The sequence below is a fragment of the Hermetia illucens genome, chromosome 1 (assembly GCF_905115235.1).
Source record: "Hermetia illucens chromosome 1, iHerIll2.2.curated.20191125, whole genome shotgun sequence".
NCBI lineage: Eukaryota > Metazoa > Arthropoda > Insecta > Diptera > Stratiomyidae > Hermetia > Hermetia illucens.
In genome coordinates, this window is record NC_051849.1 from 34,653,977 (window position 1) to 34,678,507 (window position 24,531).

Below are 24,531 nucleotides of genomic sequence, written 5' to 3' on the forward strand. Positions count from 1 at the left end.
ACTTCAGTTCGAACTCGCTCCTAAATGTGTTTTCAAAGCTTGTGAACTCTATGTTGAAATACCGGATCAATCAGCACCTCGAGAATTACTGCATTGTCCCCAACAATTGTTCCACTTATAGGAGGCGTACGTCTCCCAGCCACTGAATCAACTAGTTTCGTCTATAGCCTGACTTCGGTTTATCAATTGACATCAACAAGGCTTGTGGGGGGATGAATCTATCCGTCTTGATGAAGGTGACGTTACACGTAAATTTTCCATGCGGACGATTTCCTCATCATAGTAACAGGGGACACCAACAGCCATGCTTCTTCACTAACCAATGCAGCAGATTCAAAGCGGAGTTAATCATGAAAAGTCCTGCACCTTAGCTTCTCCATGATCAATTGGTCTAACCATCCTAGATTTTCAATTCCTTCTAACAACCTCTCCCATTCTTCCCTTATACTCTTCTCTTTTATGAATACTTGTTTTGCCTTGCAATTCAATACTATTAAAAACTCCTTGGACTGCACTCTCGATCTCTTCCTTTCCAATCTGCTTTCTTGCATATCTCCGTATGTCAAAGTTAGACAAATTTAACTTTCGCAACACCAGCTTTGACCCAGCCTTAACTGCAATCAACTTGGATCACGTGTTATCTAATTCAACGTATGATCTTGTTCTTAGCAATTTTGACAATATCCTTTCTGATCTCTTCTCTTGTTATGTTCCTTCTTCTCCTACTTGTCTGCGCTTTTATCCAATTCGGTTCATCACGGAGACCCATAAAAGCATGTACTTCAAGCATGAACTGCAGAACATATTTCTGGTCTCTAAGGATGACACCGATCTTGCTCATTTCAAAGTTATGCGCTACATTGTCAAGACTATGATTGAAACAGCGCTTCTAGAGAGACTTGGTGAGGGTCGAGGCCGCCCTTCGTCACTATCAACGGCGCAACAACCAGTATCTTGTCAAAGCCTGCCTTAGTATGGCATTCCAGACATCCTGCTTTTTGCAACAAGTTATACCAATTCGATATCCGTAAAAACTGGCGTCTTGGTTTAGGCAGGGTCTGGCACTTCGTCTTTTTCTACCGTAGATGTTGCCCTTGTATACGGATTATCCTGACCCATACGAATTAAGAGACCCGCTCATCGCAACCTATTGAACCGGTTTTTATCCATATCCAAACGGTAGTAGTAACGCTCATTAATTTCATTGTCATACCTACATATACCTCATCTAGGGGGCCAAAAATTCTTCGGAGAATTCTTCTCTCGAACACGGCTAAGAATTCACATTCCGAGGAGTACATAAGGACTGAGCGGAACCGTTTTTGATATAGAAGAAATAGGTCCCTCCCAGCGAACAGCTGTATGCCAATTTGGTTGTCATAGCTGTCATTTTTGTTTTGCGGTTATTCTTGCTTTTTTTTGCTTCCGACTTCAGCGTCTCCTCCGAGAGATTATGGGGATACCTACGTTCAAGGCAACCTCCCTGTTTCATCCGTGAATTTTGGACAGTAATGCATAACATGTTCCAGATCCTCCGTGGTGGCGTCATATTTGGGATAGTAGTGTAATTCAGCCAATCCGAAGCGATGTAAATACTTCGTGTTACCACCATGTTTCGCAAGGAACTGTCTTAAGTGGTAATTTAGTTCCTTGTCTTTTCATTCGATTCACCCCAGCGACCCATTTCAGAATTGTCCCTCCTTTGGTGTCATCTCATGTAGTCTGTAGTCACCTATGGTGGATTCGACCTTCTTCTCTGGTAGAGGTGATGTGCCGCATTCTTTGGAAGATTTAGGAGAATCATTCCCGTGCTGATGCAGGCTGCCTCACTCGATACTGTCCTACATACGCTGCACATCCTCAGGAGCAACTGGCCGGTATGTTGAACTCACCCTTTTTCGGCTCACTGTTTTGTACAACCCTCTCCAGGTAGGAGCTGCGTGTTGTAAGAAGGATTTCACCACTCCTACGATAAGCCATTGACGTATATACTTTGGCCCACCGATTTTGGACATCATCTTTGTTAAAGATGAACTGGCCTTGATTCGCGTAAAGTCCAAGTGCTCTTTGAAGCTCAACTTGGCATCGATCATTACCTCTAGACATGTGGTTTGTAATGTTGAAATTTTTGGTTGTGTCCTCAGCGTTTAAATGATATGGAAATACTGTTTTTTGATTAGGGATAACCCTATTGTATTCACATGCAGATATCAACAATTTGGGAGTCAGCTGCTCCCTTCCTCAGTGCTTACCATCTGCCCCTAGGTATATAATAATTGCGATTACCAACCCAAATTTTGATGACATTGTCTTTCCTGTGATTGGTAATAAGGACTGCCTCCGCCCTTCTTTCCGCCTGGTCCCATTCAACCATTCGTAACCGTGCTTTCATGGCATGCGTGGTTTCACTTCCATAAAGTTTCATACGAAAGACGTATCATCAAAAGGGAACTTAGCTAGCCGAATCAAAGGATTTCCTGAAATTTATTGCCACCATCGCCCAGCACTTATCAAAAACCGACTCCCACCGAGTCAGATCTGCAGCACTCGCATCGACCCTGCCACTCAGATGTACTAGCCACTAGCCTGACAATCGGGATAGGCTGTTTTATATCACCCCCCCCCCCCCCCCTCCCTCCTGGTATTCAACATTTTATGTAGAAAACAGATACGGTGATATGTAGAAGTTTTGCAGAGTCAATCATTGCCTCTACCAATGAGCGGGAAACACTCCTTCGAGGTACTTACGAACCATCTGGGCCTAATTTTAGCAGCCAAGTTAAACGCTTTGTTCGGAATCCTGTTCCGGATCTCAAATTCGCCTGCAGCTCTCTTAGTAATCCAAAAGGGAAGAGAGAAGAGGTCATATTGACCAGTTGGTTGATCTCCATTTGCGGAAAAATAGATGTTTCAAAGTTATTACAACCTTGTAGCCATCGCCTCACCGGTTGGTATTTGCCTTGGTGTATTGCTCTCCAACTCCCGATGTTCCGGCTTTCCTCTTGTCCTCTGGAAAACTTTTTCACCCATAGACACGATGAACTCAACAGTGATATCTCCTGGTTCCGACAGTAGTTTGGTTCGTGATAATCGCATGCTTTAGTTACCCGTTGACATAACTGCCTCACTAAATGTCTCCCCCTTGGATCAGCCAGCTTTGCTGGTTTTTTCACTTCTAATCCGCGTTCAATTTTCGTCCCCTCCGTTAGGGGAGATGGGCAGGTGGTCATTGTGTGTAGCGTTCACTCGCTCTCGCTAACGAAGTATTCAGGTAAGTCAGATAGATCGAGCCTAACTTTCCTCGCGCCTAACGTTGGCTAGTACAATGCCCAGGTGTTAGCCATTTGGCTTCCCCGCCTATGTGGTGAAATCACCTGCAATAATTTGAACTGTCTAGCATCTCCTCACATTGCGCTGTTGATGCACTAGGGTAACAGCTATAGACACGGGCTCCATTGACTTCTGCCCTTACAAAGCCGCTCCTGGGAAAGCCATTGTTTCTTGTAGGGTTTGCCTTTCGCATGACCATGTCGCCGCGTTTCCAGACAACACCTCAAGATCACCCGCGTAGTATTATTGTAGTTTCGATAATAGCGGCCCGTGTACTCACTCTTTCTATTTCGCTAACAATGAATGATCTCCTCAGCTCCATTACATTTGTGTAATCTCGTTTAGGTCGTTGCATTCGATTCCTATTTCCTGCACCCGGGGTTTTACTTCTATTTGGTCACCGGAAAAGGTGCTTTTCGCCTGTCCGCCAAACTATCCAGTGAGTTCTCACTAGATTTATTTTGCTAAAACATCAAATCCCTTTTTGAGAATTGTGGGGTCCTAAGTCCGCATCAACTTAATGCTGGACTGGACCAAATGGGAAAACCGTAAACCCATCATCGCCTGACATTTTTGATCAAATCCCTTTTCAGCGTCCATCTGGTAAGGCTCACGTCACTTTCCGCAGGATATCGGCAGAGAGCATAACTCCTTGGAAATAAGTTTGTTTTCGACCGGATCCTCTTTTTGTCCTTTCGTCGTTTTCTGCTGCTCACTTTTGTTTGTTTTGGTTTACAGATTCTTCCCCATTTGCTAATGTTGAGACCGTAATCACCCCCCCTCCCCCACCGGTTTATTTTTCCATGCTGCAGAGGTTTTTCTGTTTTTTCTTCTTGGCCGCTTGCTGAGCACCGAAGGTCTTATTAATACCGCCCCCACTGCGTTATCTCGTTAAATAGGTGCTACCTGCATTTCTCGCGTGACCTAGGCGTCATGCCTAGGGGTTTTTCTCTGCTAGTGCCCTAATATAGGACAACATAATGCCCCTAATGAAAGCCCTAATATTTTAGTGGATATTCTGCCTATCTTTGATGAACTCTTAGAGTTCATTTGTCCGACCTCTCTGTAGCAGGAACACTGGTGAAGTTTGCTGCCTTCCACGTTGACTTTTTGTACCAGGGACATTAACTTCGTCCCGGGAACTATCCGCATTTCATTGTGAGTTCGGCGACCAAGTTCGACTGTCCAGGAGTAGGTTGCTCTAATTAGAGAACTCCCGATCTTCGACCTCTTACCAATAAGATACCAGGATCTAAGTTTTACTCCATTGTTATCTCTTGTAGTATTGCATGCTAAAGTAGTCAAGTTTCAATTACTAAAGCACTACGGTCGCTGGATATCGACTTTTCAAACCCGCTTGCCCACTCCTATAAAAAGCTGGGTTTCCGAAGCCAAGCGCCGTAGCTTTTCCGCTTCTCTTCTCCTCAATATTCGGTTTCATTTCTGAGTATCTCATATTCAGTTTTATCCGTGGGTAGGATTTCAGTTCCAATCTACTCAGCTTGCAGATGCATCGGTTCATCAAAACAGTCAAACCATTAGTGCAATATGCCCACATGGTTGATCAAAACTGAGAAGTAGCGGAGTCCGAACAAAACGTGGCCAATTTGTGTGAAAGTGGTACCGGCTGGAGAGACGCACAGCAGGATTCAATTTTAGCTGACATGGTTTACTCTTGTCATGTGTATGTGATATCAGCTTTATGTTGGAATAGGGCATCGGCCAGCAGCTTTCAGCCTGTAGAAGGAGCAAAAAAATGTGCAAACCATTTGTTCGTTTTCTTTGTCAGATCCGTCATTGGGTTATCTGTTCAGTCCAGGGATCCTTCTGTGGCTTCGTAACAGGTGGCTTTTCATGTAGGGGTGCCAGCTGTCATCACTTCAAAAAACCCAACACACGGGAGTTTAGCGAGCTCAGTGCAGACCTCTGGCTCAGCGAACTATCCTAGGGCCAAGTTATTATGGTGGTGTATCTGGCACGCTGACACTTTTTAATGCACTTTTAGACGAAACTCTACGTTATAAGGTGTACCGTAGCTTTAATACTCGGATGGGTATGCCGAAAGCTGTTTTGCAGAGTGTAACGGGGTGGTATGGCATGACACTAGCTGTTTGAGGCACACAAAATGGAAAGGCCCTTAATAATTACTCGTTGAAGGTTTAGCGACGATGAGCACGAAAAGATGAGGCATCTCTTTATCATACGCCTGTGTCTTAGCGACTGCCTGGGGGGCTAGTTATTGAAGGAATGGGGGGACACGATACCCTGCTCATGCAGGCGCCTGAATTGCTTCTTAGTTGCTTTTAAACAAGCGCCGACAAGCCTATGTTTGCACTCGAAAACCGGGAGGCGCGTACTGTGGATCCCATGCTGGTCGGGGAGATCGGGCAAGGAGTTTTGTGGCGAGCATATGATGTTGAACTCGTTCCTAGGAGTTGAGAATCGGACGCCTAATTTCGCAGGTGGTATGTTGGTCTGTGAAATAAAGGAAATGCTGTGGACGGTTGCCGGAGGATGCCAGTTAGCGAGTCAACCATTTTTTTCCCTTTTACATTAATCAGCAGATCGTGGTGTGCCCCATTATTCACGAAGTGAATATCAATGATGACACTGCCGGTTTGTCATCGCTGACGGGTAAGATCGACACAACCCCAGGCTAAGCGTCAATATGGGCCAACTAAAGGAGTGAATTGGTGAAGTGTTGGCAGCGCGAAGTATTAAAGGATGTCGCTGAAACGAACGTTTTCCTGATTCCACGATTGGCAAGCTCAGGACTATCTGCATTTTTGTGGGCGTTCCCAAATGTTCAGCCAGGGTAAGCTCGTCCCCGAGGGTAGCTTGTTTATCTAGGTGTGAGGCTTCTAACACTTTTTAAAGCCGACTGATGTTCGGCCGGAGCATACCCAATTATTTTGAGCATTTTCTTGGTGCGATGCACTATGTGCATGGAGTGCCCTATCCGTAGCGCTGCCTGTCATGCTAGGCTGGTCTAGTCACACCAACATAAACGTTTCTTCATCATTCATCCATTGCTTTTGCAGACCATCCTGGTGTTTTTATGGATTTGAGTTTCCGGCGTGGGAATTTCCTGCCCTGTGGCTCCGTCCGTCTTAGTTCGAAGCTGATTCGCGGGTGGTCGCTGCACGTAGAGTCCTCACTATTATAACTTGGCAGCACATATTAAATGCCAGTGCAGAGCTGATAAAATTAAGATCTACAATTGTAACTGGTCCCCCTTACCGATAGGTGTTTACATAACCTCCGTTGGTCAGAACTATATCCAACTGGGCAAATGGTTCTAATAAGCACCACCCCTTTGCGTTAGTCTCTCTGCGGCCCTACTCGTACAACGGCCTCTTGATAATAATAAGATCGTCTAACTGATCTTAAAATTCAGTCAGTGTTAGGCTCGATGGGGCGTAGCATCCGTTTACAAATATAAAGCTCATTTTTGCTCATGCAAAGCCACTAGCCGCCTGAACCATTGGCATAGTGTATAGCTGGAAGATCGCACGCCCATATCGTCACTCCTCCAGCTGAATCGGTGGTCCGTAAATCAACATCAACCTGTTCATTTATGGTGGCATTCTCCATCGCGAATTCGTAAGTGGTCCGCGCAAACAAATCCTGTGCAATCCTGCAATGATTGAGGTTCACTTATTTGCAAACTTCATTTTTACTTTGCAATTAACGCCTTCCGGGCATTTACACTTACAACTTCGATATCGATTAAACCGATCTATGCCGCTGGTGCATGACTTCGCGAAAGGTTCAAACAACAGACATTTGAAGCATCTCCCTTTGACGGCAAGCAACCCATCCAATTCGAGCTTTCCCTACGGTCAACAACTTCTGCCCCGCATCCACTGGCAGCTGCATTGTGGCCGTTTTAGTACCGCCACAATCTTTTGGAGATTTTGTTGACATTTGCACCTATGTTTCTTAGGCCGGGGTCAACTTTCATCTTTTTAGTGTCTCGACATATGATAAATTTTCTTTTACAATTGTCTCTGAGCGAGTTCGTACCTTTGGTTCGTTGTTCTTCCTCGCGGCCTTTGTCCATCCATCATTTCTGTTTGCTTTGGGTTCCGCTTCGCTAGTGGATATTCCCACTTTGGACACATGCTTGTTCTGAACTTTGAGTTTCGCTTCTTGGACTGATCAGAATGCCTTTTTTTCCTTTTGGCGCCCGCTGATTCCCCAAAGCTCTTCCGGAGGATGACCTTGCCCTTTGGTGTCGCCTGTGGTACTGTTGGGACAGCAGTTATCGAGTTTTACACAGATCTTCTTTCTCTCCCTTGGATCTATTATAAATCATCCTGATGGCTTTCACCATGTTCTTAATGTTTGGTTTACGTTGTGGCTGTCTTTGCTGAATTCGGATAGCTCAACTATTCTAGTTCTAAGCTGCATAAGAGGCAGTTCATCCGGGTTAGGGCTCTGTTCTCGGTGAGTCTTGGCCGAGTTACTCCTTTTGCAGACTACTATATCATTTGCTGAGTTTCCGTGAGCTTTCTTCTTTTCCGTCTTTGGTACTGAAGGAAATCGTAAAATCCATGAGTTTCTTTTGAATAAGTCTATTTCCTGGTCCTGGAGCGGTGGGTGTCGAAATTGCTTTTTTGGGTCAGCTATCTCCTTCCAGCCCATCATTCTTCGCCTTCGACATTGGTGTTTTTGCTAAAGTTGCGCTTCGTTTGAACACATCCTTCTCCAAATATAAAACACTTGTAGCGTTAGATGACACATTGGCCATGCTGCCTACCACTAAGATACTGTGGTCGAAGGATATCGACGGGGAGGCACCCGCTTGGTCACTCCCAAAACCGCCGGTATTGCAGTTCCGAGTCCCTGCACCGTTAGTTTATTCCGTCTCACTTCTCCCATTTAGGTTTTATTTTCCGGGTATCCTTTCCATAGTAATTTTGGTTCACGCATCAGAGATAAGCAAGCACGCGTCCTAGACGCTACCTGTGGTTGTGCCTGATGGGAGATCTGGAAACTCCCCACAGGTATGTCCGTCCGTCTCTCTGTTTGCCGCACCTATTATCTCAGAAACGGTTGCTCCGCAATTCGGCAGCATGGTTGGACCTGTGAATTCCATTGCATACAGTGTGTAACATAGTTCTAAATTGAATTTAAGGGGGATCCCCATTTAAGCAAAAGGGGGAATTAAAAAGTTTTTTCGCTGAATATAGGCGCATGGGGTATCAAATGAATGGTCTCGATTAGTACTTTCCGAAACCGATATTAGTTATGAAAATGGTTGCAACGGGAAAGAGTACTGGGGTCCTAAAGGGTCATACGTGAGTGACATTCAAAACCATCGACATCCCTCTATTCCCTATCCTCTCAGATGGCATAGGGAGTTAGGGGTGTTAGGGATACAATTGAATCATTAACTCAAAATAGTTCTAGGCAGACAACGAGACCAAAAAAGTACCAGATACTAACAAAACTGTCCCCGTTTTCTTAAATTGTAATCATTACTTTCATCTTCAATGAAAGTGTCCAATGTAACATACAAATTACCGTCAACATCTGATATCTGAACAATGTTCTCTATGGAATATTGTGTCATTTAATTAGAACTAATCACAAAACTTATTAAAGAAAATATAATAAAACTTAAAATAGTTCGGCATGCAGCATGTAATGTTTAATTTTTTCTACACTTCACGGATTTAATCTACTTTGATCAGCTATAAATTGACGTGTAGGCGATGAATTAGTTGCTGTTCACTGTTCCCGCCAACTAAAACGTATCCATGAAGCCTTGGATTTCAGTTTTTATCTTTCTTAGTGTGAGTTGGTAATCTGAATTATAAAGACTATTTGTCTTATATCAATGAAGATTCTTTTGCCACCAGTGCAGTTTGTAGTTTTGTGCTTTCCCTTCATAGCTATTGATTCCAAATTCAGAATTTGAAAACGAGTATTTGATAAAGTTTGATTGTTTGATTTTATACAGAAACTAATGCCTAAGATACTTTCTCAAAGATACTTTTTCTTTCAGGTCTATACGGTGCAGTCATCAGGCAAAAAAAAGGTAAAAGTATGAATGACTTAATTTGTTTGTCTAGGGTAAGGAAGGTGCAAGTTCGTCAAAAAAAAGCGAATGCCAGAAAATTGAAAATGCAGTCAAATCAGTTTTGGAAGGGCGGGGAAAAGGTGTCCCCTCTTCAAACCCAGTGGAAACTTACGGCGGCAATCCCATAAAATTTTATAAATCCCCAAAGTGTGGTTTTTATCATGGTGGCAAATTTTAAAAAGTTAACCCTACTCAGTAAGGAAGAGAAGAAAGAGAAACCTTCCTCTAAAATAACACCGTTGAAAAACTGCACCACCCACCATAAAATGTTAAAACGGTAGGGTTTATCTTCGGATCCCATCCCTGCAGGGGTGAAGAACGGTATGGAAGGAGAAGCGGGAGGTCTTCTCTTTCAAACCTCGTTAAGAAATCAGGAGGATCACTCCCCGTCCCTGGCACCGCAATTCGGTGTGATCGTGATATCATCATGAAGCTTGATTTTCCAGCCACGGGCCCGCAAAGGGAGGGTATAAAAAGGGTATGTAAGAGGCAGGGGAAGGTCCCACTTTTCGCCCTTCGCAAATAAAAACCCAAAGTTACTGCTCCCCGAAAAGGGGCTATTTTCCTATTAATTTTATTTTATTTTTCCGAGTTATCACAATCTGGGCAGATGCCAGATTTCACCGACTACTAGCACTAACCTACCTACTTAAAAACTAAAGGGGCGCTGGTGGTGGTGGCCGGTAGTAGGTTAATGGGAGAATCCGTCGGGAACTCTCCGCAACATCGAACACGTATGCAGAATGGTGTACTTTTGCATGGTTTGAACCAGACTGTGCGAAAGTCCCAGGACATCAAGGGAAGCCGTCAGGGATTTAGGTGCAATACCTGTAGCTGACAATATTATGGGAACTACAACCACCCGCTCGAGACGCCAAATATCTTCGATTTCCCGTTCACCTTCTTCTCCACGTATTTCCGTTCAATGTTGCTATTATGGGGGATAGCAACATCAATTATATATGCGGAGCGACCCGTCTTGTCAACTAACAGAACGTCAGGCTTGTTATTTGCAATATGGGGATCAGTCAGAACTTGTCGGTCCCAATACATGCTGTAAGCAGAACTATCAAGTACTGCTTGCGGCTCATATCGGTAAACCGGACATATTCCCGTGTCAACCCATGTTTGTATGCAAGGTTTTGATGGATAACCTTACATACAGCATTATGCCTGGTGATGCATTGCACCGGTGCCATAACAGTACAGCCAGAAATGAGATGAGTCCAACGTCTCTAAAGCCAAACCACACATTCTGCACTGGTCGTTCTCCACCCGTTCTTTCATGATGAACTTTTTATAAACTCAGGTGGCGACCACGCTGTCCTCAATGGCACACATGAACCCCTCCGTCTCAGCCAAGAGCTCCCCAGCAAACAGCCATCTGTTCGACAAATGGCTGCCAAAGATAATTCACATGTTTACCGTGCATTGCCTTCGACCTCCATTCATCGATCCGCTCTTGGTCCGATTTCACCCCACTCAGAGGTTTGAAAGATCGATCCTTCAAGTTAAGTGGAGTTAGTGCACAGTCTGCTTTACAGACGGCCGCATATAAGGAACTCGCCTGCTCTTTGCTGTAAAAATAAGCGTGCAGCGAGTCGACTTGGCGATGATGTTGTGCTGCCACGTCAACCATGCCCCTGGAAGATGCCCCTCCGTATACGGATGGGCTTTGAGGTATTATCACCCTCAGATGTACGCACTGATAAGGTGGTGTGCCACCCTTCCATGACTGTCGCCAAAGACTTTATTAGTTTCGGATCAATGCGATACAGATGTAGGATATCGATTAGCCAGGTATGCGGAACGCTATCAAAAGCCTTGGCATAATCGACATGGCAACTAAAGAGGTTTCTTTGGCCTCTAGTTGTTTGTCCTATAACTATCGAGTCGATAATGAGTTGCTCTTTGCAACCCCTTGACCCAACTCGGCAGCTCTTCTACTCCTCGGACAGAATGATGTTGGTCTCGAGGTGGGCATTGATCCTTCCACTAATAATGGACGTTATGAATTTGTAGAGGGTTGCTAAGCAAGTAATCGGTCTTGTGTCTGCGGGGTCCTGCACTTTGTCCTTCTTAGGGATAAGGTAGGTAATCTCCGCAGTGAGAAAGGATGGAAAGTCCTCCGGCCGACTCATGACCTGGTTTATGCTGTGTGTCAACCGACTGTGTACGTTGGAAAATTTCTTATACCAGAAATTCCCCCGATCCAGACCTGGGCCACTCCAGTTCTTGGAGCTGTTTATGGCTCGTCGAACTTCCTCTTGGGTAACATCCGAAAAATTCATGCCAGGTGTATTGGCATGGCGGGTGCTTTCGGCGGTGATCCACTCAGCATGTTCACCCCAATACTCTTTCGCTTCCGTCACCGAAGACTGCACTGTCTGGGCGCTCGGTTGGGATTCGTTGAGAGATCTGAAAAAACTCCGCTAGTTTCTCGTGTGTGTTGCATTCTGGACACATCTGGAATGACTTTCGCCATACCGTTGTAACCGACTGCATATGACAGAAAGTTTCTGTTTTAGTGTGTCCAGAATTTCAACTACGGGTGTCTCATTGGGGATGGCATAGTTCCGGTAAACCCTCTGCACCTTATTTCTCACCCGTCTGCTGGCATTGCCAGTGCTGATCTGAATCAGTCTAGCAATGTCCTGCCGACGTTCCAGATGAATTTTCCATGGTAGATCTCTTTGGTCACTCAAATCAATAACACGAAAGCGAATCTTCTGACCGTGCAATCTGATAGCCGCAACTCCACCACAATACATAAGCTGCAGCAGCGATATATCAGCACACAGCCGAGATGCAATCTCATCATTGATTTGAGGTAGAGTTCCCGGAGTTGCTGGAGATGCATAGAGCCCGGGAATACCTGGTCTATGCAAAGGATCCATATCCGAGAATTCTATACATGCTCTTTGGAATTCGTCCCGAACCTCAGCGGAAACTTCAGCTGGACGGTGGAGAAGAGTGCTTTGGTGAGTACTGAAACTGTTACCTGCAGTGCGGCGTGGTGTTGTTGATGCCGCCGCCTCTGCCTCCATCGACTCTCGGTTACCAGTTTCCTCGATGGCCTCAAGTCGAACACGCTCCCTAGTGTCCGGGATTGAGTCGCTGCGAACAATAAAGCGGTATTGGTCTGCGACTCGCTGCACAATCACGTGCGTGAATTGCGGGAAACGCTCGACGAATCTCTGGCACAACAAGGGGCGGTAAGATTTTGTACCTGCCCCCCCGTTATTTTGTATCCGCTGCCTACGCGAACCTGCTGAAGTGGTCGTCACAGATTGGGCGAAACAGCTGCAGCAGACGGAACAATGTTCCTGGTCGTCGTGGCGCCTAGACGTCGAACCGCCCCACAACTAGCGGTTTCGACGCAGTACTGTCCATTACGGGAGCCCGACCCAGTCACCAAGTTAGACGACTCCCGCCCGCGGTTATCCGTACCGGACTTTAAATTCCTTCTTCTTCTCATAGATGGATTCGCGTTTTATACCTAACTGCCAGGTGTTGGGATAGCTTGCTCAGTGAGTAATCTGCAAGACTGCAAAGCTCCTGTACTTTCCTCACCTACCCCCTGAGACTGCGGTGGCGTACAGCCATTCAGACTGAAGCTATCCATCCGTCCTCCTTTCACAACCGGGCTTGGGACCGGTTTCGGCGGAGTTGTATTTTATTTATTATTTATTTTATTTATTTAATTCATTTAATAATGTACTATATTGTATTGTCACGATACAAGGGTAGCGCTGACAAATTAGATTTTACAATGATGACATCAAAATACCACCAATTTGAAGTGCGGTTACTTTTTAAGGGTGAGTGACGTCTGAAATTGTCCATCAGTGTTAGAGGGGGAAGATCTCCTGCTTCTCCCTCCATATCATCCTTTCTACTCGTTGAGATGGGGTTCGAAGTTAAATCCTAAGGAGATTGACTGTTCCGAGTTGTGTGCTTCTCCCCTCTGCCTCCATAAATTTCTCACCTCCTCCGGACAACCCTGATCATATATGCTATTTGCCAGATGTATAAGGATCTGAAAATGAGAAGGGACTTCAAAAACTGGAATTAGTTCCCCCAATATCTTTTCCAATGTTTGGTGCCACTTACGTCCACTCTTCTCCCACAGGCCCATTCGAATTAGTCCATGAGCTGCTGGCATTGCATTGCTCCGGGTGTATGTACATAAATGTCCAACAAAAAGGGCACCATCCCTCATTCCGCCCAACCGGGTCAGGGCTTCAGGGATTTTGTAGCCTTCATGCGGGCTTCATATCGTCTAGTAAGGGGCAACTGTTCCGAATTTCTTCTTCCTGTTTTTCTTCTTTCTTCCTGTGGAGCAGAACTAGATCGGGCCTATTATGATCAGGACTATGGTCGGTGGCAATAGTGTGGTCCCACAGTAGTGGGACCCGATCATTTTCCGAACTTATTATAGAGACAGTAGTTTGCCATTATGTTATACTTCAGCGCAGTGTTTCTATAATCTCTAAAGCCTTTTGTGCGTTCTGTTTGCTCTCAGCTGTCAGTTTATGTACATAATAATAAATTGGGATGTTTGGGCAGAGAATTAAGTTAAGGATTTTTTAGATAATGAGAAGACAAGTAATTAGTTGTTTCTTGGGAATCAGGAAAGTTATCTCTTTGGTTAAAAAGGGGGAACAAAGTTTAGGTCAACCATTATTTGATTAAAATGAGTTGCTAATATCATCTAAGTTCCTGGCGCCTTCCGGTTGCCTGCCTCTCCAGAAATAGCTGTCGTGGTTATTTCGGGGAGGTTCCCAGATGAACGCATAAGGTGTGGGAGCCACTGTTTCTAATTTGCAAACCAGCCGTTTGCTCCAAACAATTCCCTAGAAGTCTCCCGTCTTATCGAGATCATGGTTGTTTTTCCGGTCTGAGGTGGAGAGATTTTTAATACAATCCTCTTTGTTTTTTAATGAACAAGGTGTAGTCCGTCTTTCGCTGAAAGCTCCTTACATACCTGAGATACCTGGAGCGTACCTGCTTTAGCGGTGTCTGGTATATCATTTTCATGATGATAGTTTGTTATGATTTCCGCAACAAATGCTCTTGGTGATCTTCTGTCCTAAATTTTCAACCCTTTTATTGAGTCGGAACCCCTGAACCGTCTATTCTTCCAGTGCATGCCTCCATTATTAGGTCCGAGATGGTCCCTATGGAGATGAACAACCGTGGCACCTCTGTCAACGGCATGTTGTTATTTGCCAAAGTGAACTTTACTTTTCGGATCTTTGGCCTAGCGTCCGGGAGAATCTTAACATTTTCTAGGAATGCGACGTAGAATGCGCTCATACATTGGGTTAGCCCCCTCAGTTACTAAGCTTTCGGGCACTACTGAGTTCAACGAGTACCTTACAAGTGTTGCTGTTCCAGTTGCTCCTTTGATTAGTCCCATAAATTGGCGACTCGACCTTAAGTGAAACTTCTTGGAAAATTAATTGCCTAGTTGACCGGACAACTCGATTCCATGATTGCATGAGTAAAACCATCTCCTCGTTGGCATAGAGTAGATCCACTCAGCTAAATTATCATCAACACCATGCTCTCTTGTAGCATTCCACATCTAAATTTGTTTGGGAATCTCTCTCAATTTGTCTCACCTCAGCCCTGGGAAGAGGGTGTTTGCGAACTCTATATAACGGGGCAAAGGATACCTGATAACCACTTTGGTCACGCTGTTCCCAAGGCAGAGGCGCAGCATCCCCATCGCGGAGACCGAGGAATTTAGCTGGTATGAACTCATCGTCTTCTCATGAATGGTTTAGCGAGAATCAATTTATGGTAATTTATCAGAAGTTACCTACCGGTGGCGAGGCTCACGATGATGAGTGTCCATGGTTTTAGTCTTAGGTTGGGATAGCCAAGATTGTCATCTTGACTAAAAAAATTCTGACCCTGCGTTTCGTGTCGGTATGGAGTTGTAACTAAGGGTTAGCTACCTTGGATTGCCGCTCGACCCGAAGATGAGCCTTTTTGAGCAGACCAAAGCAAAACGCTTCCTTTCGTTCGAATTTCTTTTGCCAGGCCTGGTGATTTAACAACGGAATCAGGACATTCCCAAGGAGCTTTGATGTCTTATGCAGTGCCTTGCAATTGTGTTCGAGCTCTGCGATATCTTACCAGTGGGAGCATAAAATCCTTAGCTTCCAAGCAAATGGAAAAACTGCTAGAGTATGGACATTAGTTGAACCATCTTTTCATCGACTTCAAGGCCGCCTATGACCATGGTAAAACTGTACACGGTTATGAGAGACTAGGCTGACCCTGAGAAATATGCGAGGCCAGATAAAAGCAGCAGGATCACTCTCGAGCCTAAGACAAGGGGATGCCCTATCTTGCGTTCTCTTTAACCTGACCCTGGAAAAAGTGATTCGCGATGCAGATGTCAATGTAAGCGGCACTATCCTCTTCAAGTGTACTCAACTATCGGCCTATGCTGACGATCTTGACATTATCGGAAGAACAACCGGAGATGTGCAGCCTAACTTCATCCAGATCGAGTAGGCGAGGAAATCTTGGGCTGCACATTAATGAAGGCAAGATGAAGTACATGGTGGTAACGTCAGCGCCAAAGAACAAAGAAGTAACAACATCGAATCGCACTGGTCAAACGAAAACAATAAAGATAGGAGAGTACACCTTTAAGACTGTTGATAATTTCTCTTATCTAGGGTCGAAAATCGGCCGCGTTCGAGAGAAGAATCCTCCGAAGAATTTTCAGCCCCTTAGATGAGGATGGACGAATCCGTAGCCTACATAACGACGAAATCTGTGATCGATACAACGACCGTTTGGTTGTGGATAAAATCCATTTCAACAGGTTGCGGTGGGTGGGCCACCAAATCCGAGGCAAAGAAGGCAGAAGCAGACGGCAGACGCTGCCGAGATAGAGCGATGGCGTAGGTCAGAATACCAGATAGGGATAGGTATACTGAATTGGTGAACCTCGGTGTAAACTGGGATGTCTGGAGTTCCGTAGTAAGGCTAGACCGGATACGGGTTGTTGCGCCGTTGGCGGTAATGATGCATTAATTTTAAGTAAACAAACTCCTATGGGAGCAGCGATAGGTCAGCTAATTCCTGAATTTATGTTTCGATTTTATTGGTGACGCATTTCCTTGTGTTCAGTCCACTGACGAAAACTCTTAATTGCAAAACGTAATCTTATCAATGAACTATAGAATTTAAATAAACTTTTTTTTTAAAGTGTTTGAACTTCTCTGAATAATCTCCTTATTTTCAGGATGAACAGTATGGACGTATCATAGGAGCAGAGGTAAGATTCTCAAGCCGAACAGGTAACGTTAGGAGAGCTCGAATATCTAAATATCATCATAAAACATTTACACTGAATACATTTAAGCAATGAGACCAGCACTTTCTCTCCTGTGATTGTAATAAACACTTGTCTCTTATCAAGTTGTTGCATTATGTCCTAACGAACGGTTGTGTTGCTTTGAGGTTTACAGTCCAATTAGTAGTGTCCGTGGCGTTGCGACATAGACAATATTTTCTTTGTCTTAATAATTTGCAATATTCTCTCGTTTTGTCCTGTCCTAATACCCCTTACCTTCCCCAATTACCAATTCTCATCTCTACTTGCCAATTTAAACTTTCAACTTCAACATTTAACTTTCAAATCGAGGAATTTTATTTAATTTATAGAAAACCTTACAACTGGTCGCTTTCCCATAATCCTAAGAATTTATTTAAATTTGAACAATTCCAAAATTTATTTTATTTCCAAATAGTGCAAGCCAATATTGAACGGTGTGAATGTACATTCACCTCCTTGTCACTGAACCGGCAAGAACTTCTAAGTTCAGGGAATGATGATTAGCCGGACAGAGACCGGCTGATTAGTGGGACAGCTAGTGGGCTGAACCTAGGATTTGAGTGCTGTGAGGATAGCGTTTTCATTTTTGGTAGAGTGTGTGTGATTTGTAGCATGGTGGATAGGGGAGCGCAGGAGGAGTAGACTTTTGGTAAGGTCGTGCAAAAAGGACGCGGTAAATGCGTGGAAAACTGAAGTGTCAGCGATTTTAATTTGATCAAATATAGTAAACTTCCACAAAGTAGAAACAAAACAATTGTCGAGAATATTTTCAGCGCGAAAGAATTGTTGTGCAAAAGTGTGCATTTCCCGGCCGCCAAAATGGTAAATTTTCATGCATATGAAAGCAAGAATTTCGCGGCAAGCCGGAGGAAGCCATAAGATTGGGATTCATGTAGGTGGGGGCAGAAAGGAGGTTCCTAGCGTGATGGTTGGCAATTGTGGAGTTTTCCTAGGAAGTCGGAGTCTGATTTGAAATTAGTGAGTATAATATATGATCGGCTCGTGTGAATAGTAAGGATTCATAGGGCGAGGGCCCTTGAAGAGTGGAGTGGAGTTTTTGGAGGCTTGGCGCCCCATTCTGCGCGTCCTTTATCGGTAATGTTTTTACTTGTCAGTCGAAGCAAGAGTAAATTGTCGGAAGATCGCAAATACAAAGGGTCATTTTGTGGAATTTCGAGGAATTACGAGGATGTGGTGCAAATATGGAGAAATACCGCATTTCTTAGTTATTAACTTTTGGATCTAATCGTCCGGTTCATGTCAAAAGAAATCAGAACTATGTGTCCCACGGGTTAAGCCTTGAAATACGCTCATCACATCTTGTTTTGAAGGTTTAAATTCTAATCAACGCGAAAAGAAAATGTAAAGAAACGAGTTTATCTTTAACTTAATTAGTTAGATTCATTCGAATCCCCAAGTTTTGAGCTCTGGGCGAGAGATTTTGACTCTTTTTAAGAAAGTTTTGTTAATATTTTCTTTTACAAAGGGCGTCATTGAACACATTGGCTTGAAGATGTCAAGGCAGGGAGGGAACCTCGAAGGCCGCGCCTAACAATCTATCTGAGGCTGTGGAAACACCCCTATCGATCAAGGATGCGATCCGGCATGGATCCTCCTTTTCGATAGCGGCACGCGAGTCTGGAGTTTTACTTCTCCACGCGCGGACGAGGCGTTATTTTTTTTTATTTTCATTTTGGGGTTTAGCTCGCGTGCTGCTCATTCGATAGGCTCGCATGAATCTTCGTGTTCGTTTGTTTTTCAGGTGCCTGGTTCGGCTCCAGATAGGACACGTGAATTTTGGAATATTGACACGTGAGGAATCGAATTGCTCAAAGGATCCTCGTACATTCTCGAGCCTGGCGAGCACAGAGGCGTGCAAGTACGTCTCGATGGAGGACTTCGGTGAATTTCGCCATCTTTTTAGATTTTTGGGATAGCGCTTATCTCTCTTTCTCAGTCAGGATGGTCTTTCCCGCTAATCTCGCTTAGTCAGTACAAATTATTAATTATAGTCTGTCGCAAGTGGTTAGAGCACTGGGCTGTCGTAGCAGAAGGCGGCGGTTCAAATCTCACTGGTGGGAGATTTGTTATCGTGGCTGCATGTCGGATACCAGTCGACTCAGCTGCGAATCAGTACCTGAGTCAAATCAGGGTAATAATCTCGGGCGAGCGCAATGCTGACCACATTGCCTCCTAGTGTACCGTTACGGCCTTGAATGAAGTGCTCTAACACACTTTAAGGCCCTGATCCAATATGGATTGTTGCGCCAACGATTATTATTATTGTTAATATCAGACAGTATTAATTTTTGTTTAGTGTTTGAGGAGTCCTAAGTCTGCAGCCGTTTGTTGTCAGACCCGACCAAATAGAGAGCAACTTACTCCCCCTTTTTTTGAATTTCCCTCTTTGGTTTTGAAACCCAAGGTTCAAAAAATTTAAAGTAACCGAAGACGGCTTATGGTTTCATACCAGGACCGAGGCAACTTATTAGACGCTGTCTCGCCTTTGCCCTGGGGGCAGCGTGACCGTGATGATATGATGTATGTTCTCAAGTACATAAATTTTGCACAAGTGCCAAATATCCGGTGAGCACCTTAGTTCACTTCTCTCTATGAGCACCCTGGATTGTTCCTTTCCTGGTAGACTCGCCAAGTATAGCTACCTCAACCGTTCCTCTTCTTTGTTCCTTGCCATTTCCATGAACGCCTTTTTAAGCTTTTGTCCCGTCTGGAAACCAGGTACTTCCAACAACCATTTCGTGTGATACTGCTAATTGAATAATCCGCAATCCGTTATTATTTGTAGTTTGGTGTAGGCTATGGGAGCCAACGTATCGCCTGAATACGGGCTCCTTTCCTATTTGGCTTTTAAAATCGCGAAGTATAATTTTGATATCATATCTGGGACAGACTTCGAGGATTCGTTCTACTGCCTCGTAGAAGGTATCCTTCTCTGACTCTGCAGTCTTCTCTGTGGGGGCGTGAACGTTAATGGGGCTAATATTTCTAAATTTTCCTCGCAAACGCAGAGTGCATAGCCGTTCGCTTATGTTTTCAAAGCCTATAACAGCAGCTTTCATTTTTTGGCTGAATAAGAAACCTACTCCGAGCACATGGTTCGCTGGATGGCCACTATGATATATGGTGTAGCGACTCTTCTCCTGGAAACCAGTCCCTGTCCAACGCATCTTCTGTAACGTGTTACATCAGCCCTATATTGGGACAGGGTATCGGCTAGCTGCTCACCAGCTTCAGCTCTGTACAGGAAGGGCATGTTCATCGTTGTGTAATCCGACCAGTCCGAGGCTTTCCGTGTAGGGTTGTCAATCCTACCCAACCCCCAACCTGGAGGACCAACTTTTACACGAGACATTTTTACGGGAGACTCGCCCTCATTCTTCTCCGTCTTCAGTTTTTCGTTAAGAAACCAATCCACGTTTCGCCCTGGGACCAATACTACCCTTTCACCCTCGCATCTATTATTAAGTTTTCCCCCGGATGCCTGAGCCTGCTTTGTATTCGTGCCGGACACTGTCTTACGACTTGTGTAGCTTTCCCAAGATGTAGTTTAGCCAGCAGTGACTAGTGATTGATAGAAGTTAAGCAATTTCTCCAGCCCTTGGGTTCGTATCCCCCCATGAGCACCTTGCACTGTTCCATCTCTGGTAAGTTCGCCCAGTAAAGTTATCATATTCGTTTCTATTGATTTTTCAATATCTTAGCCCTGAACCAATTCCCTATTCCACCAAGTGTTTCGAATATGCGTCTTCCACAGTAATTTTTGGTCTAGTGTAATTACCAAATATTTGATCTCTGTTTCGCGCTTCACCTCCATGCGATGTAAACTAGTGGTAAATGGTGATCAAGCTTACGTATCCTAGTGAATGGTACTATGGTGGCTTCGGCTGGATTGATGCGCTTTGTACCAGGAACTAGTAACTCTTAGTCCAATTTAGATTCTACCACATAGGGTATGCTCATATTTCGCTTTCCTAATGAAGACCACTTTCGCCCAACTCTATGCCTTTGGCTTATATTCCAAGGCTCTGCTGCCCCTAACCACGCTTAGAAGAGACTCTAAAATACTTTCTAGGCTTCTGTGGAGTAGTGCTAGTGAAGCCATCTATTCCATGTGATTTCAGTGGTTCAAAGGTTTCCATCGCCCACCTTAGCCTAGCTTCCGAGCATACCTTTTCTGCAAGATTCCAGTTCTCCTTTTCTCCCCTTTTGCTCCTTGCTGAGGTGTCAGGCTGAATGCTGTAGTCTGCGGCCATAGGGTAGTATCAGGGGAAATGGTTTCTGAAAAGTAAATGTGATTTGTCCTCCTTGCTCTCGGTAAAAGTCCCACCTTCTTTCTTTAAACAGATGGGAGATATTGCCCTGGCTTTGGCAACAGCTTTGTATGGGCGGTGTTATACGCAATCGGTGCATTTTTGCTTTTCGGCTAGTCTCCGATGTGTTTTGCCCGGTTGAGGAGATTTTGGACATCTGTTTTCATCCTGGGTGGCTTCCCGTTCCACCAGAATACGTCCCTTGGCCTAATATGCGTCAATGACGACTTTTTTGAGGTCTTCCATCACTTTGGTTTGGTATTGATATTATTGGCGTTTTGTAGGTAACCCATGTTGGAATTCAGATTTGTTGCATAGCTATCCTAACTTATTCCCCTGGGATTCCTTACTAATCTTTTAATTTCGCAGTTGCCCTCAATGTCGAATCTGATTATTTTGTGATCCGACATAGGCGCCTGAGCTATCTTAGTGCTGGCTATTGGGCCCGATTGTGTTTGGAGCTCTTCTCCACTGTCGAAGTATCCCCTTCCTTTTCCAACATGTCACATTCCTGCAAATGGCTGTCAACCTTATGCCCCAGAAGATGCAGGTCTAAGTCCTCCTTCCTTGCTTAATCCTGTCCTTTCAACCTCTATGGCCTCTGAGATTCCTTCGGGGACCTCGGTAGGTTTTCCACCCGATGACTCCTCCGAAGTATCTTTCCTCGGTTTTCTCTATGCACATACACAGGTATGTTGCCAAATCTATAGTTCATATGGTATTTTTAACGTTTGATGGTTTCCTGTGATCAGCGATCTACCCCAATCGTGAGGAGTTTACTTTTGCCGTCCACCGTGTGGATATCATCATTCAACTAGGAGGCCCATAAGATCGTCTTTCTCTAGCGCTGCGGCTTTAAGAAAAAACATTGTCACCTTGTTTGCCCCTGGTATATCATCTTCAGCATATTATTATTTCTAGTCTGACTATTCAGGGACTACAATCTGAACGCGTTCCACAGTGCCCTCCGTTGCGCAGTTCACCAGTATACATAACTGGCGAAAAATGTACGTTAGTGATCACGAGCTTCGCACTCCATCCTTTGCATCTGCCTGACGACGACTTTTTACCACTGCCACTATCAAAATTGAGCAATCGGGATAGGAGGGTAGCCCTGTGGTCGCCTGCTTTGATTTCACAAACTCCTTAGAATGTGAGTGCTATAGGTTGGATCAAGGGAACAGAATTGAATCCCTTACTGCAGTCTTCTACGCTATGAGGTTTCGGAGCCGAGGAAACTTGAATAGATAAATGGCAAGAAGGATTTTAAAAGAAATAGTGCTTCAGCTATATGGTATGACCTCCAATAGCGAAATCTCATTACAATGCCGATTTTCGCCTGAAAATGGTGAAGGAAGATTGATGGCTCGCGGTTCGTTCAAATGTGCTTCAGGTCCCTCCAGGACTTCCCGAGATGCCTGCCCTTTTCCTTCACTATTCTGTGCCAAGTGTTCTTGGTACGATCCACACGTCGGTCATCTTGGAAGTGTGGATTGCACTGGATGGCGTAGGCAGCAAGTAGTCATTATCATCAATGGCGCAATAAGGAACTCTAGACATTTTTGCACCGAGGTCCACCAATTCGATATACCTAAAAATTGCCTGGCGTGCTGGTCTACGGCATCGCATCATCGGAGGAAGGGATGCCTTCTTCTTCTTGCACATATTTTCCTTCTAGACTTTTCGAGCTGGTTCAGCCTCACCCATGCTAATTAAGCGACCTGCCCACCGCAATCTTGTCAGTCGATTTTATTTGCAAACAGACGGTCGAAGTGTCTCTAATAAATTTCGTCGTTCAATAGGCTACTTAATTTTCCACCCTTATGTAGGAGGCCAAACATTCTTCGGAGGATCCTTCTCTTGAACGTGTAGTTGGCGATTTTTTTTGCTGAAAACCCAGGTTTCTGAGGAATCTATGAGGACTGGCAAGATTTTGTACAGTAAGAGCTTTGACCCTATGGTAAGACGTTTCGAATGGAATAGATTTTGTCAGCTGAAATAGGCTTGGCTGCCAACAACCTGGCCCAGATTTTGTTGTCGTAGCTGTTATCGGTTGTGATTTTCGACTTTAGATAGGAGAAATTACGGTTCGAAGGTTCAAAGTTGTAGTCTCCTATCTTTATTGTTCTCCTATTGGTTTTTGGTACTTCACGAATGTGCAGTCTAAGATCTTGCGTAGCCTGCTCAATCTTAATGAAGGTGGATTGTATATCCCCCTTCCCACAATAACAATAATGTGACCTGAAGAGGATGATTCCTTTCGCATGGATTGCTTCTTCCAAGCTTGGTGGTGGCAGCAATTGTCCGCCGTTTTTAGTTGGAGGGATTTCCGATTTGGCGCTATTTGGGCTGTTGAGCACTTCATCAAAGGACCCAACTCATCGTTCTAATATACCCTTACGGCTCCTCCTATTGCGAAGAAAATTGAACTCGACCGGCGGTGGGATCGGACGGTAAGGGGTTTTCTGAACTAACAACCACTCCCTTCCTCCCCTCCCCTCCCGTTTGTGAAAGGAATTCCCTGACTTAAAGCCTCCCAAAGCCGGGAGAGCGGGAGGGCTAGCCCAAAGTAATGTGTCAAAAGGTTCCAGGCTAGTTCTCTGATGACAGGGAGGTGTTTAGTTGGTAGTCTGACAGCGGGCTGTTGCGGGAGTCCAACACTCGCATTCATCTACCCTATACCCAAAAAAAAATATATACCCTTACTGCCGGGAATCAGATTTCCCTTTGTCTTCGCAGGATGTGTATGGAGGCGTATAAGGCTGCTGAGTTGGTGAAAAAACTTCCACGCCTGGTGCGGTTGCACATCTCGAGTTCACAGATCTGTTGGTTCTCCCAGGCTTCCTTTTGCTGCCTGTATACTCGCTTTTCCGCTTGACGGAGTTCATGATAGATTCCTGAGCGTATTTGCTTCCTTGGAGACAGGAGTATTGCTTGGTATGCATTTATGTTAGTGGCCGTATCAATAGTAACGTTCTTCAGGTAGTTGTGAAGATGATGATCGATGCTTCATCTCCAGGATCATTGGGTATCTGCGATTATTGTATTACCGATATTGGCCCCTATTATTCTGACATTCCTCAACGGAGTGGCGGCATTTAACCAACACGTGGTCGATTTATTTGAAACTGGTCAATTCTTTTTGTGGATCACTTTCCGCGAAATCAGTTACTTCCAACAACCATCTTGTGGGACGCTACTAATTGAATAATCCGCAGTCCGTTAACATTGCCGTTTTTATGTAAGCTATAAGAGCCAAAGTCTGACCTGATAATGGGCTTCGTTCGTATTTGGCTGTTAAAATTTCTAAGTATGACTTTGACATCATACCTGGGGTCTCGTAGAAGGTATCCTTCTCCGACTCTGTAGTTGGAGTAGGAAACCTGTTTCGTGCACATGGTTTGCTGAATGACCGCAAT

General features: G+C 44.7%; 1 protein-coding gene across 1 annotated transcript in view; it reads left to right on the top strand.

The window, feature by feature from the left end:
- Window positions 1-9,064: 9,064 nt before the first annotated feature.
- Window positions 9,065-24,531, top strand: part of LOC119661725 — a 33,618-nt gene continuing 18,151 nt past the window's right edge. The window contains exons 1-3 of the mRNA XM_038071190.1: window positions 9,065-9,131; window positions 9,344-9,376; window positions 16,689-16,721. Coding sequence (XP_037927118.1) covers window positions 9,096-9,131; window positions 9,344-9,376; window positions 16,689-16,721 — 102 coding nt within the window. The 5' untranslated portion in view covers window positions 9,065-9,095. The remainder of the gene's footprint in view (window positions 9,132-9,343; window positions 9,377-16,688; window positions 16,722-24,531) is intronic.